Source organism: Patiria miniata, unplaced genomic scaffold, assembly GCF_015706575.1.
Source record: "Patiria miniata isolate m_02_andy unplaced genomic scaffold, ASM1570657v1 HiC_scaffold_7, whole genome shotgun sequence".
In the NCBI taxonomy this organism is placed as follows: Eukaryota; Metazoa; Echinodermata; class Asteroidea; order Valvatida; family Asterinidae; genus Patiria; species Patiria miniata.
The window spans coordinates 30,448,159-30,465,320 of NW_024037074.1; the positions used below are offsets into that span (position 1 = coordinate 30,448,159).

Consider the following 17,162-nt stretch of genomic DNA (forward strand, 5'->3'; position numbering starts at 1 on the left):
GTTTACCATGATTGATAAGCGGTCTTTAGGTAAAACACTTCCTTTACAACATGATTATTTTGACTAACCGGTTATGCTTTGTGGCCATCTTTGTTTCAAGATGTGAAAGTAATCAAATCATTTACATAACTAATGTTAGATTTTATCCATTTACAGAGTACGTGTTTCAACATTAAACTGTATAAGTTTTTTTTTTTTTTTTAAATTTCAGTGGGACTGAAATGTTTGTGCACATTGAGGGTGTAGTTCCTGCACACACAGAATGAGCTCGTTATAAACTTGTGGAGTAATCACTGTGTTTTCACCCATGTTTTCTGTTCTCAAAAAAAAATTGCAGTTTAGGACTGCAGGAGTCTAGGAAATATTCACAGAGTTGTTCATTTAATACTCATATTTTTTAGTAGTTTAACAATCCAGTTGCGTTTGGGTTTCCATGTTAATGAAGTTGAATCCGCCTTCATTGAGCCTTTGTATGCTCGTCTTCATGCAATTCTGTCTATGTGTCCATTTCAAATGAAAGGGAAGACGAGTTAATTTTTAGATGTGCATTGGTGGCGTTCTGGATAACAGATTCCAGAAAAAAAGGTATACATGTATATAGGTAATGCTAGACTGTTTATACAAGTAAGATCATTGAGGCTTTGCATGGTGGAGATACTCAATAATGAAAGGTTTGCGGAAACACCATGTTCGAATAATTTCTCAACTGAGAGAATGGTTCTGAAAAGAACCAGCGGTATAAACTTCTTTATACGGTTCTCTACCGGGAAGTGTTTATGCTCGTCTCTTCCATGGGTTTATCAAACTTTAACATGTTTTATTTGGTTCTTCCCATCTTAATTCATAACATTCACTCAATATATTTTTTTGGTTCTTCCTACAAAATATCAATTGAAGCAAATGTTGATCAGGGATCAAATTGCAAATAACAGGCACTTTAGGCTTTCTTTTAAGATTACGTATGCCCACAGTTTTTAATGAGTTAACTGAGGAACAAAAAGAGTTTTTAAAATAACAAATAAGCAGTAAATTAGTAAAATTTGAATTAGTAAAATGTGCATTTTCCAAATTTTTGTGCATTTACTATGACCTTACAAACCTAGTACAAATGGAATTTTGACTGTATCATATTTCTTTCTTGAGATACGTAGATTTCATGAATCATAAAACAAAAATCACAAGATAACGTCTTCATGATGTCACTTCAGTTGTCATATATGAACCATTCCTGACCGTTGAAAAATACAGCCTTAAGATGACGTTACATGATCCCCGATGACGTCACAGAAATATGCGTGATTTCAGTATAGGTTATCAACCTGTGCAATGTTTTATCAAAAGCAAAATCTGTTTAATGTCAAAAGAGGTGAACTGAATGAAGCATGTACATATCTTTGGGATTCAAAATAGAAAAACAACTAGCAGAAGAAAAAACTAGAGCATTGTCTGTTACATGAACAGACACAGGGTTTGGCTACGTTGAATTTTAAAGCTTGTTTTAAGCTGCACCTACTCTATTGTTATCAGATCTTTTGATAGACGACAACAGGGAGAAAAATAGATGCTCTCCTGAGCAGCTAAGGCGCTGCGATCCCGGCATGTTGTCTCATGAATTTTGCGAATTCGCAAAAGTTGGAAACTTTTCAACTTCAGCCAATGTCGCGAATGGTTCCTGACGTTAAATCGCTTGGCATTCGCGCGAAGTATGAACCACTAGCTCGCCGTAAAAATTTGCAGTGCGAAAATAGCGTCGTACAGAAATGCACTATTATGAAGTCCACAGTTTGAATACAACTGCATGCCATGACATGCAAAGTATATTACACAGCAACCTGGGATTGGGCTTTCTTTAGCTCCGTGAGGGCCAAAGGTGTTCCTCACAAAAAGATGACTGTAGCCCCAAAGTTTCGCCCAAAACATATGAACTCTGTGGCTTACAATGCTTCTTTTCTGGCTAACAATGCCCCTATGACGTACACTGTGATGACAATAAAAAAAATGTTCACCTTTTTTTGTGAACTGCTTGCTCAGCCTGAACGGTTCAGACACAAGGCAGCAGACTCCATACACACCGTACAAATATCAGCTAACACAGCGCCTAAGTAAGTAAAGGCGGAAACGAAATGTAACACACTTCACTTCTGACTACAGTCGAACCATTTTGCGGAATCACACCTTGAACACTGTTGTCACTATAACTACCTTCATTTACGATGACCCGCACAAGGTTGGTAAAATGTGTTTACCTCTTACTGTTTTAATGCCGTTTACAAGCCGATACTATATGATATTATGTATAGGTATTGTTCATTGCATTTCCAATTTCTTTGGGCCTGCATTATGATATCAATTTCAGTTGAACATGGTTGGGAAGTTGATGGTGGATATGAAGTAGGCCTATCTGTCAGAAATGCAATACATGCTTCCTATTCCTTGTGTTTAGTTATTGACGAAGGTTTCTTAAAAAAAGCCGCCTGCAAAGTTTCTACGCCCATCTTTCTTAATGCTACACCTTTACAGTTCTAAACACCCATATTTGTAAATCTGTATAATATTGTGGCGGGAACTCCCCGGGCCAACCCTAGCCTGTTAGGATAATTTAAGTCTGACTCCTATTGAGGTGAAAACAGGCTTCTCAAACCAAGGCTCTTCCCTAGACGAATCATCACTCATAGCGACCTTTAACCCTAAAGGGGCCGGGGCGGAATCCGCCCCCCCCCCCCCCTCAGCATTTTCCGCGATAGCCTCTAAAAAAAAATTTGGCGACCTGAGCTGTTATGAATTACTAGCCTCGAGCTTTGCGCATCTTTTGATACCAAAAACATGAAAATGAGACCACGGGTAGCCGCGTAGCGAAAAATTTTCCGGCGCTACGCGCCGTGAAAACTGAATTTTCGCATTAAACGTCGTGTACATTGAGCAGAATTGTCATTCGTTCATATGAATAATTAATTAGCCATAATTCCAAGACCCTTTGACCTATAGTCAGGAAATTTCTTGGGCATGTTTAGGAAGAGTTGCTCTATGCATGTGCTAAGTTTCAATAAAATGTCATCACTCGATTGCTGACATCATAGGGGGGGACGGAATCCGCCCCCCCCCCCCGGCTGAGAGATGGTCAAAATAACCCGCCCCCTTTAGGGTTAAGGCTAAGGGTGCAGGTCCGTTTTGGTGGAAATCTACCGCCCGATTGAAAATAATTGTTAATTACATGTTAATTGTACAACGAGCATGTAATAGAGACACCCGACCTGTCGGTAAGTCAACAATTATCATCGTTTATTCAACAATATTCAATAAATGTACAGTAACTTGAATTAATAGGCATAATTGTTCTATTATATGGGTCATTTAACTATTGGAGCGATTAGCTAAGCCTACTGCACGCAGCAGCAATGCGCAACAGCATCCGAAATGCACAACAATGTCAGCAATCACTGCAATGTCAGAAATGTATCACAATGTCGACAATGCGCCCAATCGTCAGCAATGCACAACCGCACAGCCAATGTACAACAGCATAGTATAGCTCTGTCCCCGCTACGCATCGACCATGCGATCCAGTCAGCAGCGTACAGCTATGGCCTTGTGCTTCATACACATCAGCCAAAGTACGACTATGTACATATGGCGCATATAAGCATTTTCCAAAACGCAGAGCACAAGAAATTCACTTCTTGCTCGCTATCAGTCCGCAACTTCAACTCTTTGTAATCACTTGAGTACAACCCTCACGACTAGGGTAGCAGACCAGTAAATAAACTTCCATAGACCCCAATGGTAAATGCTCCCACTTCAAAAATTCGGGGAAAATACTCACAACTCTCCAAGGTGTTGGAGACACACATCAAATTAAAGCTTATTTCATCATATTTCATTTTCTTTTCAATTTTTGGGGGGTCAACTGATGACTTTTAGGAGAAATTTCCATCTGAAGATGATCACCCCTGAAACTAGTCCTGAAGCCCATCGCCATTTTGAAAAACGATGCCTACACTCCATTGCGAAATAGAGCGCTTTTAGGGTCCAAATTACATCAAAATTACACAGAACTGCAAGCTCCCAGTCCTTTGCACGGCTTCCATCCATATTTTTTACAAACCCTCAAGTTCATGGCCCACAGCATGCTCAAATACCGAAGATTTTGAGGGCATGCAAATCGTGATTTGGCCAGCGCAGGCAATTTCGGACCGAATTTCTGGTCTGCACCCCTAGACGCATACATGTATATGCACCAACCTATGGCGCAATAGAGCCTATGGCACTTGGCTAACCAATCGCATACATGCAGCAACTCACGGAGCTCCTTAGCTCCGCCCGGTCGCTAACACAGCGAAATAAACATTAGTGCTGTAATGTATGACGTAACAAATAAATTGGCTCTAAGCTCACACATTTACCGTCACAATATGTTTTGTAGCAAAATGCGAATTTCCATCGAGTTTTCTAGTTGATGCCTTGTCCGAAAATGTGAGCATTATCATATAACCCCAAACCCAAATTCTAATTCTTTGCAGAGAGTTGTCGAAATCCAAACGTGAGACATCACGTTGATGTGTACCGCAATGCACTGTTAATATCAGTTCAGGTTAATACTTAAAAGACATCTTCACACTGTAGAATGGTTTATTTTTTAACAGAGGCCGCTACGTTCTTTTGGCATCGATTAGAAAAGAAAAAAAGTAAGCTGCAAGGCACTTTCTACATTTTTACCCAGAATACTTTGTGAATCACACGGCCGTTCCTAGAGCACGGAGAACGACGTGGATGAATTTCGAACTGCCATTAACTTGCTTTCAAATTGGGTTTAAGGTCTCAAATTTGGCAGGCGACGTGCTTGCAACCATAACATTTTGATGGATGTGTTGTGTGACACGTTTTCGGCACTCAAGTTTCCAGTCTGGTCGATGCCATGCGAGTCGATGCAATGTTCGCTTGATTCTTGCAGTGTTTTCCGTCTTCGTCGTCCTTTTACTCAAACATTTACCTAAAAAAATATATAAAAATCTGCACTCCATACACTGTACCCTATAGGACATTCTTGTTGGTTTTCAACATCGCTAACTGATACCGTTACTCACAGAAATATGTCGATACATGGACAAGGTACACAACATTGACTTTTCGGTTTGCCAGAATATTTCTCTCTGTTTTGGTTCCAGCCCAAATTGTATTGATCCTTATTCCAGTGAGGTTCAGATCATAATAGCGGGTTCACACTCTTTATACGTGACGAAGCGAAAGCAGCCAGTTTCAGCAATAACATGTTTCCATTGTCCAATATGTAAATTAGGGTCTGTCCCAATTTGTTGTTATCCGCCTCCGTGGATAATGGTCGGCTATGCATTAGTGGCTCTGCGGCAACGAAAATAGCATGACTTTTCGATTTCTCTCTGTGTGGGCCTGCATGTATAATAAAAACATTTTACAAAACACACCCAGCAGGGAAAATAGATGAGTCATTCAACAAAGTTGTTTACGTGAGCGTAGGTTGTAGTTCAGTGGCTAGATCAACATTTGGAAATATTGTGACCGACTGGTCCAAAGCACCAAACTTGGTAGATAGATTTTTATAGTAGAAGAGTTGATCACGAGCAACAACGTGGAGTTTGTTCGTGTCTAAAGCTAGCTCAATGTTTCCATTGTTTGTAGATTTTGCTCACCTAATTATGATATTGATCATGACCAAAAGAGAGGAAGTTATATAGTTTCTTTATACTCTTGCTCTTCATCATATTTTTCGATTTTTGTACTCCCAAGACATTTTCAACTTTAAGTTAAATTTAAACGAAACTCGAAAAATTCAATTGTTTGGGGTGGTAAGACGCTTGCGGGTTTTGCGAAGAAACTACAACAAGATTTTAATAGAGAATATATGGAACCCATATAAAGGTATAGGCAGTGCCCGAAATAGGCATACAACAATTCTCGTGTGGAGTACATGTATATCAACCACATATCATACAATGAGTGAATCGTCTCTTTCCAAAATGGCGTCTTTTTTAATTTTCGTTCAAGAATAAAGTTTGTTTCACAATTCTATATAGAAGAAAACGTTCTCTTGTTTGTGACTGAATATTTAATTACGTTACCTAAGACTTACAGGACTTGCAAATTTCACAAGGGACAGGCATTTCAATCGCATGGAGTGTAACGACTTGTGTGGACTATTTGATATTAATTGATACATGACTGCAGTCAGTAGTCTACGTAATAGACCACGGCGAATGCCGTGGTTTATGATGTGTGAGCAGATTCGCTGATTAATTAGACAAAGACAGCCGCCTCTTGACCTCTAGATTTGAACCAATCAGCGGGCGCTTTCTATATCGGATCTTCGGTCATTCACCCGTTGCTTGTCATAGACAATGGATAAAAACCTGTGTCACGCGCTCTGTATCATGTTACGCGATAATGCGCCCGGCTGTTGTATTACAAACACTGCATTCGAATTGACCAGTCAAACCATTTAGTCCTGATTTGGGAATGAAATGACGTCACGATTTATTCCACTCCGATTGGCTGGCGTGCGGCTTACATATATCTGCATGTCTAGACATATCAGACGTTACTACAGGAGATTTGGCTCCGTGGATAACGGGTGATACTCAGACTATGCAGTCTGTGCATCAGTGTGGCATGTGGGTGTTTTACACTAACGACGTTCGTTGAACGAAGTTACAAGTTTACAGCTGTCAACATGATTTACTGGTAGCGTATACAAATATATTTGATTTTTTTTTTTTTTTACGAAGAAGCATGTGACCGAAATCAATATTATCATTCGGTGACTTTATTTTCAGTTCAAGTATTTTGTTCCCCGAGATTCCCATGCGCGATATTTCATTTTACCCACAGTGTATGATAAAATGCTTATACCCAGCCAGTACACGTTTCGCATACACAACATCGTGAGTGTAACAGCAACAAAGTTGGAGCAAGTACGGAAGGAAACAGCGACAGACCTGACCCTTCAACTACTCAAGCAGCAGATTGCAGATGGCTGGCCTGACAGCATCAAGAAAATTCATTGCTCTATCCGAGCATACTGGTCAGTCAGTCAAGGTCAGTCATTTGCAAACTAGATAACCTAACAGTCAGCACAATCACCAGAGTGTTGCGAGTTCTATTTGCTGAACAAGGTGTCCTAAATGTAATCATTTGCGACAATGGAACCCAATTCACCTCTTCGCAATTCCGAGCCTTCGCACAGCAGAATGGTTTTCGGATCCAGACATCGTCACCCCACTACCCAAGAGGCCATGGTTTCATTGAACGACACATCCAGACTGTGAAGAGAATCCTATCCAAGTGTCGCGAATTAGGAGACGACCCTAACATAGCCCTCCTGTGTCTTCGCACGACCCCACTCAAATCCAACCTCGCTTCCCCAGCCGAGCTACTGAACAGACGGAAGTACAAAACTGCACTACCTTCAATAATCCATCCCCCACCTGACCGTGCAATTAGGTGATTTCCAAAGATGCGTCTTTTTGGAAATTTCCTTTGCTTCGTTTACAATTCGGCGAAGCCGTACATGGGTGCACGCGGTTGCTTTAATTCGTTGTTTCAGTGCGTGACATCGCGTAACTGCTGCCATCAGCGTGCACATCAGCTGAACAAGAACGTGTCCCGGACGCAAATTTCGGCCGCAATTAAAAACATGGACTCGGATCCTAGAAAAATTGTTTTCTCGGAATTTACATCATTCACAGAGCTAAAAGTTCCTCAGGTTAGTTGTAAAGCTCCGTTCTTCAGATTTCGAGCACTTTTGTTGCCTCAAATCAAAACAAAAAAGCACGAATGACAAATTATATACTTAGACAAGATAAGTTTGCGGAAGCACCATGTGAATAAATCTCTTTTGTGAGTACGTGTGGTTCTGAAAAGAACCGGAGGGACTCATCCATCCTTATAACATCGCATCATCGTTGGAATCCCTCATTCTCCTGACGACGGGCAGAGCATACTGTTCAAAGCGTTGAGTCCCTCCGGTTCTTTTCAGAACCACACATACTCACGAAAAGAGATTTATTTTCATGGTGCTTCCGCAAACTTATCTTGTCTTAGTGTCTTTCCACCATGCAAACCTTCAAATCTCAAATTATATACTTTACCTTTAATATGAAATGAAATAAAATTGCCATATTTTTAATTTGCCAGATTCGTCAAAACACAGTGCAGTGACCCACCTTTGAGAAATTCAGTCACCTACATACACTCAAGTAATAACAACTCATCACTAAGTAATTAGGTTTACGCTCTTGTTTTTGTATTTTCCCACTTCCAGACTACTTTTGCGTTCCCGTTCAGCTGTGTTGTTGACAGCTCTGCACATGATTGTCTTCCTCGGCGAATACCAACATGCAGCAGCAGTCAAGCTATACAGAACGAGCAACTGCTGGGAGATTCTCGATAGTAGTGGTAAGAAAATTGTATTCTGTATTAATTTGCTCATCCTGAGTTGCAAATACTGTATTCATAAATACCTAGGACAGTTAATGTATTCCTGTTGGTCAAGAACCCATCACTTGGGTGGTTTAAAACCACCGTTTGAGCGCGAAGTTTAAAAATACAAGATCTCGCACTCCATGCCATGCGCGAAGTATAAGCACCGTGCTGCGCGCGGTGTTTTTATCTGCAGCACACATCGTCAATAGCTCAATGCGTATTCATAAGAAAAAAACAATGACGTCCTACCATTGCTCTCGCTCAGTCATGCATATGTACATTAAAGCATTTCTGAGAACGGTTTTCCGTCGAGCTTTCCACAGTCCTAGTTGACAGTGGAATAAACCATGGGTCGCAAGATCTGTATTTCGAACCCATGTCCATTTTCATCAAACATTTTTGTTGGTTGGGATAAGTTTAAATGAAGGGATACACTACAGTAACGTAAGTGTCTTCCATCCACACAGCATGATAAATATTCATGTTAGGGTGCGTGATTATACAGGGTAAGTCCAAAAAGCGAAACCCAAATGTCGGGATTATTGTTTTAGTGAAGTTCTGCATGTAGCGCTTTCTAAATCTAGCATATGAAAGTAAGCCAAATTCATAAGCTTTCTTTTAGTACAAGAGTCATACAAATCACTCATGTGCTTTTCAAGTTACGGAATTTTAAACACAACCACCGTTTTAAAGTTCTGTCCACGGATCACATTAAAGGTGTGCGTTCTTTCAGCAAAACGAAAACAATTCACACACATCCCTAGTGATTTGTATTCGTTTTGCTGAAAGAACACTTACACTCTGGTGATCCGTGGACAGAACTTAAAAATGGTTGTTGTGTTTAAAATTCCTTAACTTAAAAAGTACATAATTGATTTGAATGATTCTTGTACTAAAAGAAAGCTCATGAATTGGGCTTTCATATCCGTGATTTTGAAAGTGCTACATGCAGCACTTCACTAAAACAATGGTCCCGACATTTGGGTTTCGTTTTGTATTGGATAAAATACGATGTACGCTGCAAAAAAAAAACACTGACAAAGACATCCATATAGGCAGTTGCTGGGCACACCACTCACTCCGCACGCGCCAATGGCAAACATGGAGTTAAATGGTGGGGACAATTGTATTGGGAAATGTATTTGTTACTACTTGTTGTCGTTTATATGAAGAAGGCTTTGAAATGTGAATTGCTTGAAAAACACTTTGAGAAAAAGAGTAATGGGAAGCACCCTGCATGCAGCGATCAAACAAATTCCATTTTGGGCGCTTAGCGATGCAAAGAAAGAAATCAGCCTGTGGATCTATAATATCAAGAACTAATTGTATCGGCCTACTTTATACTGGGCTAAACGAAATTCAATCTTATTCCACCTGTTTCTGCAGATGTCTTGAGTGCAGCCATTTGCGTAAAAACATCCATTGGTGAAAGTCTGTATTGAAATAATGTCATCCATTTCTTCCCTTCAAATTCCCACTTTTCATTTTCATACAAAACAAAACAAAAAATCAGTTTTGGATGCCACAAGTGACACCAGTGCCCCGTCTGGCCAGCCAGCCTACCGTATCCTCAATAAGATTGATGAGAACGTCTACATCGGGGGCAATGAAACCCTCAGGAGACGGTTCCTTGTAAACAACCAACTGGAAATGGAGGAGGTAGGACATTTTCATTAAGTGTATATTGTATGACCTGATAGCAAGAAATGTGTCGTATGGTTTTTAATTTTAAAAAAGGCCAGAAGACTCATCTCTAGACTCATCTCTAGACTTGAGGCCTGTCTTGACCATTTCAGAATGTGATCAACAGTAGTACAGAAAGTAAAACAAAGGAGAAAAATCATTAATTGGCTCCTAGGCAGGAAGGGAAATATTTGGGGGATTGTTCACTTTGATAATAAAAGCATGGCATTGAGCACACAGTCAGAGTAAGTCTCAAGAAAAATATAGATATAGGTTCAAAATGGTTGAAACTGCTTATTATTCTACCTATATTTTTTAAGGACAAATCTGTGATGGCTTTATAGCCAAATATCTTTCTCATGACAAACATGTACTTGACAGTGTTCCAAATTCCATGCTTTTATCATCAAATGAACAATCCCATCACCAATCTGCCTTACTATAGGATGCCGTTAAAGAGGTACAATGGTATAAGACGAAATAAAATATTGTTTCTTGTCTTAATACTCTCATTTCTTTTTACACTCAGATTCAACTGGGAACAATGGAACCCGAAGGCCTTGTCTTAACCTGTGAAGCAGTATCTCCAACCACTAAAGAGGTGAGCTAAAGATAGGTTAGGATTGTGCAGAAGATATTCAAATATTTGATAATCAACAAAATATCCAAGCAATATTTGTTTCGATTTCGAATATTACGTGAAAAAAAGGAAGTGGTCACAAGGAGATGATGTAAAACTACGGATCTATTACTCACAAGGATGAACGACTGTTCTGAGCTCATTTTTTGGGGGGGTGGATGCGTGATAACGGGCCTTAAAACCCGTATTGCACGTATTTTCTCAAAGGCTGTAAGACGGCAAACATATATTTCATCGTTTTGGAAAAACATTTATTTCGTCACTTTGACATCGTGAACGTTCCACTTGTACCATTTTGCTTGTTTTCCTGAAACGGAAATATTAATAAACTTTAAGCAAAACCACTTCTTGGGAAAGAGACTTGTTGCAAAATTGTTACAAAACAAATGCTCCAGGATATAAAAGATGACATTGAACAGTTTTTGTCGTCATAGATGGAGTATTTGCCCAAAAAAGGTCAAAATGTGACACCTTTTTCGTTAAGTTCTTTTTTATTTAATTTCATGTTGCATGTTGTCTTAATTGATATAAAAGCCGCCATTTTCCAGTTTTATTCGATTTGTGTGTTTTATTTATTCGATTTTGTGTGGTCCAAAAACAAGTGTTTGTTGGAATTAAGTTTTTGAATTGTTTTCTATGGTTATTCATATGTTTTCATTAATGTTTTTATTCTTCATTCATATATACTGGTGGATAGACATGGCTGGCTTTTTCAGTGTCACATAACATTTTAATTTATATTAAATTTGGTGCCAGCACCGTTTTATTGGTTGAACGTTCACAATCCTCACGTAGGCATGTGCAGTACTACTGTAGTGAGTCAATACGGTATTTCATAAGTCCTAAATTCAAACTATCCGGTTTGTTAGTGTGACGTCAGTTCATTCTAAACCACGCCCACTTGCCATTAAGTAGAATTGGAACCATTGGAACTGGAAGTTAACGCAACTTGAGTGTTTAATGGGCGCAGGTAATCAGTAGTGCGCGCGCGTGTATGACGTTTGTACTAACGAACCGGATACCAGTACATCTGCGTTAGGCGCCACATAGCTAGAGGGCAATTTTGATGATCGAAATCGATGAAAATTTATAATTTTCGACTTGTTTTGACTTTGGGATTTTATTTGACCGAAAAGGTATTGATGAAAGGGAATAAATGTGTGCTTGGTCGGTATTAAACACTCTGTGTAAGACCGGTTGGAGTCTGGATGCTGATAATTGATCTGGATGCTGATAATTGACCTATTGCGGTGTAGGATCGCATTAGAATTGCGTCAACGCAGCTTGTGAAATATTGTCCAATTACATGACATACAAATGGACGTGGAACGCGCAAAATCTGAGACAAGCAAAATTTACCATACACAAATTAATTACATAGGGTTGTTTAGGTGGCGTGGCTAACTCACAAACGGCAATAGGTAAATTACCCTCGCCTTCGGCTCGGGTATAATTATCAGCGTCCAGACTCCAATTCGTCTCGGGTAATTATCAGCATCTAGACTCCCAACGGTCTTAAACAAAGTGTTATTATTTTTTTATAAGATTCACCCTGCGAACACCATTTAACAACTATTGCACATATCTTTGGAGCTTCCACAGGGAATATAAGCTCAAATTTCTTCTCTACAATTGGACAAATATCAGCCACCACTACCCCTTCTTTTATACTATTTTAATCATCTCTTTGTAAATTTGCGATATTAAGCGCATGGAGGTGCATGTACAATCCCAATAAGCGGCAAGTTTTAGCGAGCGCATGATCAGTCTATTTTAAATTTAATATCTGAATATTCGTTTAATTCAAGTCCAAGTTGGAAAAATGAAAATATACTGAAATATTTGAAATGAACATCCCTAATTTAAGTTTTGTGTATGACTAGCGTTTTATTCATTACTTCCACAAGATAAAAAAAATCAAGGCATTATGGGTCTAAACCGACCATTTTGTAGGTGAAAACAAGAAAGAAAATTCTAGGTTTTACTCTAGTTTGTTACATTTATTTGCAAACCCTTCCTCTTCTATACAGACTGTCTGTTGGAACTTCATACGTATTGCAGACAAAACTAGTTCTGGTGATCTCCTGGTGTGTGGCACTAACGCGTTTAGCAGGCAGTGTTATCAGGTAAGTGTCATAATGGGCCGTCGGAAATGGACACTATAAACTTTGTGTCAGTGACACCACAACGTTTTAAAAAGTTTGGGGCTAAATAGTCAGTTCCAGTTTGGGGCACTATTTATTACTTTCAAAAAGCGTGCAATTACATGTAAGGGATAATGGGACCCGGCGAGTCAGTCATTAGAAATCTCAGAACCACTCTGTACTACCCTTTAAACGGTATATGCTAGTGAGCTTGAGATTTTGAGAACAGAAAGGAGAACAAAAGTATAGTGAAGTATCTACAAACCCGCCACACTCGAGAGGTACGTGCTCAGCAAAAAGTTATTTGAGGCTGCTAGCTCAGCACGAAGCTATAACAAAATATTCCCGTGTGTGGTCATTTTTTGCTGAGTGTCCTGCCTCGTGAGGCCGTGAGGCAAATATCTATCCTGTTCGATTTTTTTTTCGAGAGGACAAACTCACCGTGTGCGGGCAATCTGAGCTTAGTGCTAAGCTAGAAAGATTAACTTGACAATGAAAGAACATTATTTATTCTTGTTTATCGGTCGTGTGCTTTCCAAAATGGGGACAAACGTCAACAGGATTTAGAAGGCTTGTACAACAATATTTTAAAATCACGCGAACGGATCAAGTATGTGATTTCATTGGGTTTTTAATCTATTTAGCTCAGCACGTACCTCAGAATGCCCTCACAGTAATTTTTTTCGCCTTGTGAAGCGAAAAAAAATCTAACGGGATAAGCCCAGCGCACAACTTTCTGATTTTGCTGGTTCTCCGGATCACCGGATCACCCGAACGGTTTTTTTTCACCGTTGCGGTTAGACCGCAGCGTTACCTGCACACGTGCCCTACTCCGTTCTACACATGTAATCGGTCACACGATGACCAGGCACATGATGACAATCACGTGCCTTCCTTGGTAAATCTGATTGGTTAACACAAATATTGAGGCGGGACGGATCCGGTGAAATCGGTCGCCTGGTATACGATCAGATACGTACGAATTTTCAGCGCACACCACTGTACGATAGCCCGATGATCCGGTGAACCGGGAAAATCGGAAAGGTGTGCTCCGGGCAAATTTGCCTCACGGCCTAACGTCCAGAAAACTGAGCAAAAATGTACTGAACACGGGGATATTTTTGTGAGCTACGCGCTAAGCATACGGCCTCGAATAACTGTTGCTCAGCTCTCGTGTGCGGCGAGCTTTAACTCCATACATAAACACTATTGGTATAGGGGGAAAAAATCATTTTGAATTAATTGTTAATAAAAACTTCAGGAACTACGAAGTCCATTCAGTTGGTTGCTGTGTGGTACGGTGATATTAAGTATAATAACGTGTTTATGATGCTGTCAGTTGTGATCAGAGTGACAATTCTTTTTTTTTAAATGCCCTGTGAATATACCTTTACAGGCTGAGGATTTGCAGACCGACTTGTAAATGTTTTCCGTTTGATACACATGTATATATATTTATTTCACAGTGCCCACAATCGAATCTGAACATGTGCACTGAATTGTCCACAAATTATACCCAACTGACTGTGGTTCCTCAACAAAACAATATTAACGCCGAGACCGCTATTTTCAGTAAGTATCCCTCATTTTAACTCATTGTACGGGTATCCAAAAAAAAAGGATTCTTGAAGTTTACATAGGTTTATTGTACTGATCTTAATGCACATTATTTTCAACTAGAATACGGTTACCGGATGTTTATTTGAGTTGGTAACCCAAAACAGTACAAACAAATACTTTTTGCATAGTTCTGATCTTATAACGTTTATTTCATTTCAGGCAGTAATGCTGCAGATGTGGATACCCTTTTTGGTGGTAGTGACAGGAAACAAACCTTCAACAGATATTCTGTAGATGCAGATTTAAGCACTGCTGACCCCATAGAGTTTGAGCTAGATACAGTCACTGTTGGAGAAGGGTTTATAAAGGGTAAGCTGGATATGATATTTTTCAGTGTGCCACAACAAGGAAATTAGTGAAGTAGCTCAGTGTACACACGTGTATACAGTTGAATATACAGTAAAACGCCGCTATAACGAACATTTGGCTATAACGAACATCCCCTATGGCTCCCCAAATATTAAAATATATTATATTTCGATATCACTATCATGAACGACCATTATAAAAAAAAAATTGTACAGATCCCATCGTGTTCGTTATAATGGCGTTCTATTGTAATACTTCACTGACACCACAAACTTAAACCTTTTATAACAGTGTGGCAATCATTAAAGACCTTTACCTGGTTTTAATAAATTGGTCGCTCATTATGCGTTTTCCAGATTGGGTTTAATGTTGTTTGCCCTCACTTCAGCAACCTCACTAATGACATTATATTTTGAATTTGCAATCAATATTAAATAAAGTGTGTACATTCTAGGAGATAACATTGAAAATGTTGGTGCCAGACAAAATGCAAATTTGGCATCTCAAAAAATTCTTTTTTTCTCTCGTACGCTGGCAGATCCAACCTTTATAGGGAGACCCTTTGAATACACTCACGATGACGGTAACGAGTACGTGTACCTGATCTACCGTGAAACTGCACTGGAATTCACCCTTGGAACCAAAGTGTACTCACGCATAGCCAGAGTGTGCAAGGTACGTACTTTACCAGGAGACACAAGTTTGTCGTGAGCCAAATGTGGCCCATCGGTCTGGTGTTTATCTCTGGTTTCTTTAATACCATGAAATGACTGAGATTATTCCTATTCCCCCTTGGAAGTGATGCCAGTCCATTGCAGGTTACTGCCCGGCTAATGATGGTACACTTAGCTGCTGTGTGGAGAAAGGCAAGCGGGGGAGAAGTGGCTTGACCAAGGACACAACATATGGCCAGCACCAGGATGCAATGACCCTCTCACTATTAGAGTCACAAACCAAGAACTAGGCCACACGCCTACTTTCCCCAATAAACCCAACAAGATGGGTGGAATAATAAGTTTGAATATGCCAAGTTCACAATTTGCCTGTCAGTTGGCAGCTACGTATAAGACTTTACTTATTAATTTAAGTTTATCTTCAGCCTGCCTAGACCCATAGTCAACCAGCCTAAAGTTGCTGTTTTCACCACATCTTATAGGTATCTCCCAACCTAAATAAACGAGTTGGAGTACCAGTTTCTCATGTAAGGTTTAATATTGAATGGCGCACGCATTCCCAAGGAGAGCAAACAATATATGTGTGCAGAAACACTTTTCAATCGATATAGTTGGTGTCTGGGTTTTCTTGACGAAGATTTTATAAAAAGTTTACTAAATTTGGAACATCAAGCATTCGTTATATATGACTTGAAACTTTGCATGGCGGATGAGATAAAATAGAAAATATGCGCGTAACACCATGTGGAAAGAAACGTCTTCTTAAAAGAAGTGTGGTTCTCGAAAAGAACCGGTTGGCTGAGTGTAATTGTAACTGTAGCACGGTCCAGGGCATTTAAACATCTTGTCATTCTTAAATAATTGCATTTTTTTACCAGGGCAGTGTCAAACAGAATAACAAGTGTCGGCCAAAAACTTCATTGTGAAATTGTTCCCCAATTCCCATCTTATCCACTTACTGTTACACCACGTATAGAATGATACAGGAGGCACCGTCAACGATATGAAGTTTGTCACCTTCATCAAGGCTCGTTTGGAATGCTCCGTACCCAATGGCGATGAGCCAGCATTTGAATATGATTATATTCGTAAGTATTCACGTTAGTCTTATGTCTTATCAGTTCAACATAACGATACCTCGCTTTCAATTTATAGCAATAACTAAAAAAAAAAGTACCACTTTTTGAAAGGCAACATCAACAGATAAACGGATCGAAATATTTCACTCCTTTTTTAGAACATGCCTTTCGTTGAACACAGAGATTCCAAAGCTTGTTACACATAGCTTAATCTATGAGGGTTTTTAAGAATAATAACTACGTTTCAGTAAAGAGATGAAAAGTGTTATTTGAATTGCACTGATTTTAACTTCCACATAAATCAGATAATGTTAGTTCAAACTGACCGACAGAAATGGTTTTATAGTTTCCCAGTAATACCAGTTCCTGTACAGGCTCAGTGATGGTTCTCATTTTTTTTTTAGATGGAAGAGACCCCCTGAGTTTAGTGCAGTGCATGTATTGCAGATCAGTTTCTCTTCGTGAGCCTAAATGGCCGGAGTGGTTTGATAAATACACGTTGTGGTTGAACACACCTACAATACAAGCCATTCTTCCTGGATGACATGTTTTGGATTAACAG

At 39.5% G+C, this 17,162-nt stretch overlaps 1 protein-coding gene across 1 annotated transcript in view; it reads left to right on the plus strand.

Annotated features, from left to right (window-relative positions):
- Window positions 1-2,041: 2,041 nt before the first annotated feature.
- The window catches only part of LOC119745122 (semaphorin-1A-like), a 29,003-nt gene continuing 13,882 nt past the window's right edge, over window positions 2,042-17,162 (plus strand). The window contains exons 1-9 of the mRNA XM_038221346.1: window positions 2,042-2,227; window positions 8,291-8,424; window positions 9,965-10,110; window positions 10,664-10,735; window positions 12,805-12,900; window positions 14,385-14,490; window positions 14,698-14,847; window positions 15,386-15,522; window positions 16,498-16,609. Of these exons, the coding sequence (XP_038077274.1) occupies window positions 2,214-2,227; window positions 8,291-8,424; window positions 9,965-10,110; window positions 10,664-10,735; window positions 12,805-12,900; window positions 14,385-14,490; window positions 14,698-14,847; window positions 15,386-15,522; window positions 16,498-16,609 (967 nt within the window). The 5' untranslated portion in view covers window positions 2,042-2,213. The remainder of the gene's footprint in view (window positions 2,228-8,290; window positions 8,425-9,964; window positions 10,111-10,663; window positions 10,736-12,804; window positions 12,901-14,384; window positions 14,491-14,697; window positions 14,848-15,385; window positions 15,523-16,497; window positions 16,610-17,162) is intronic.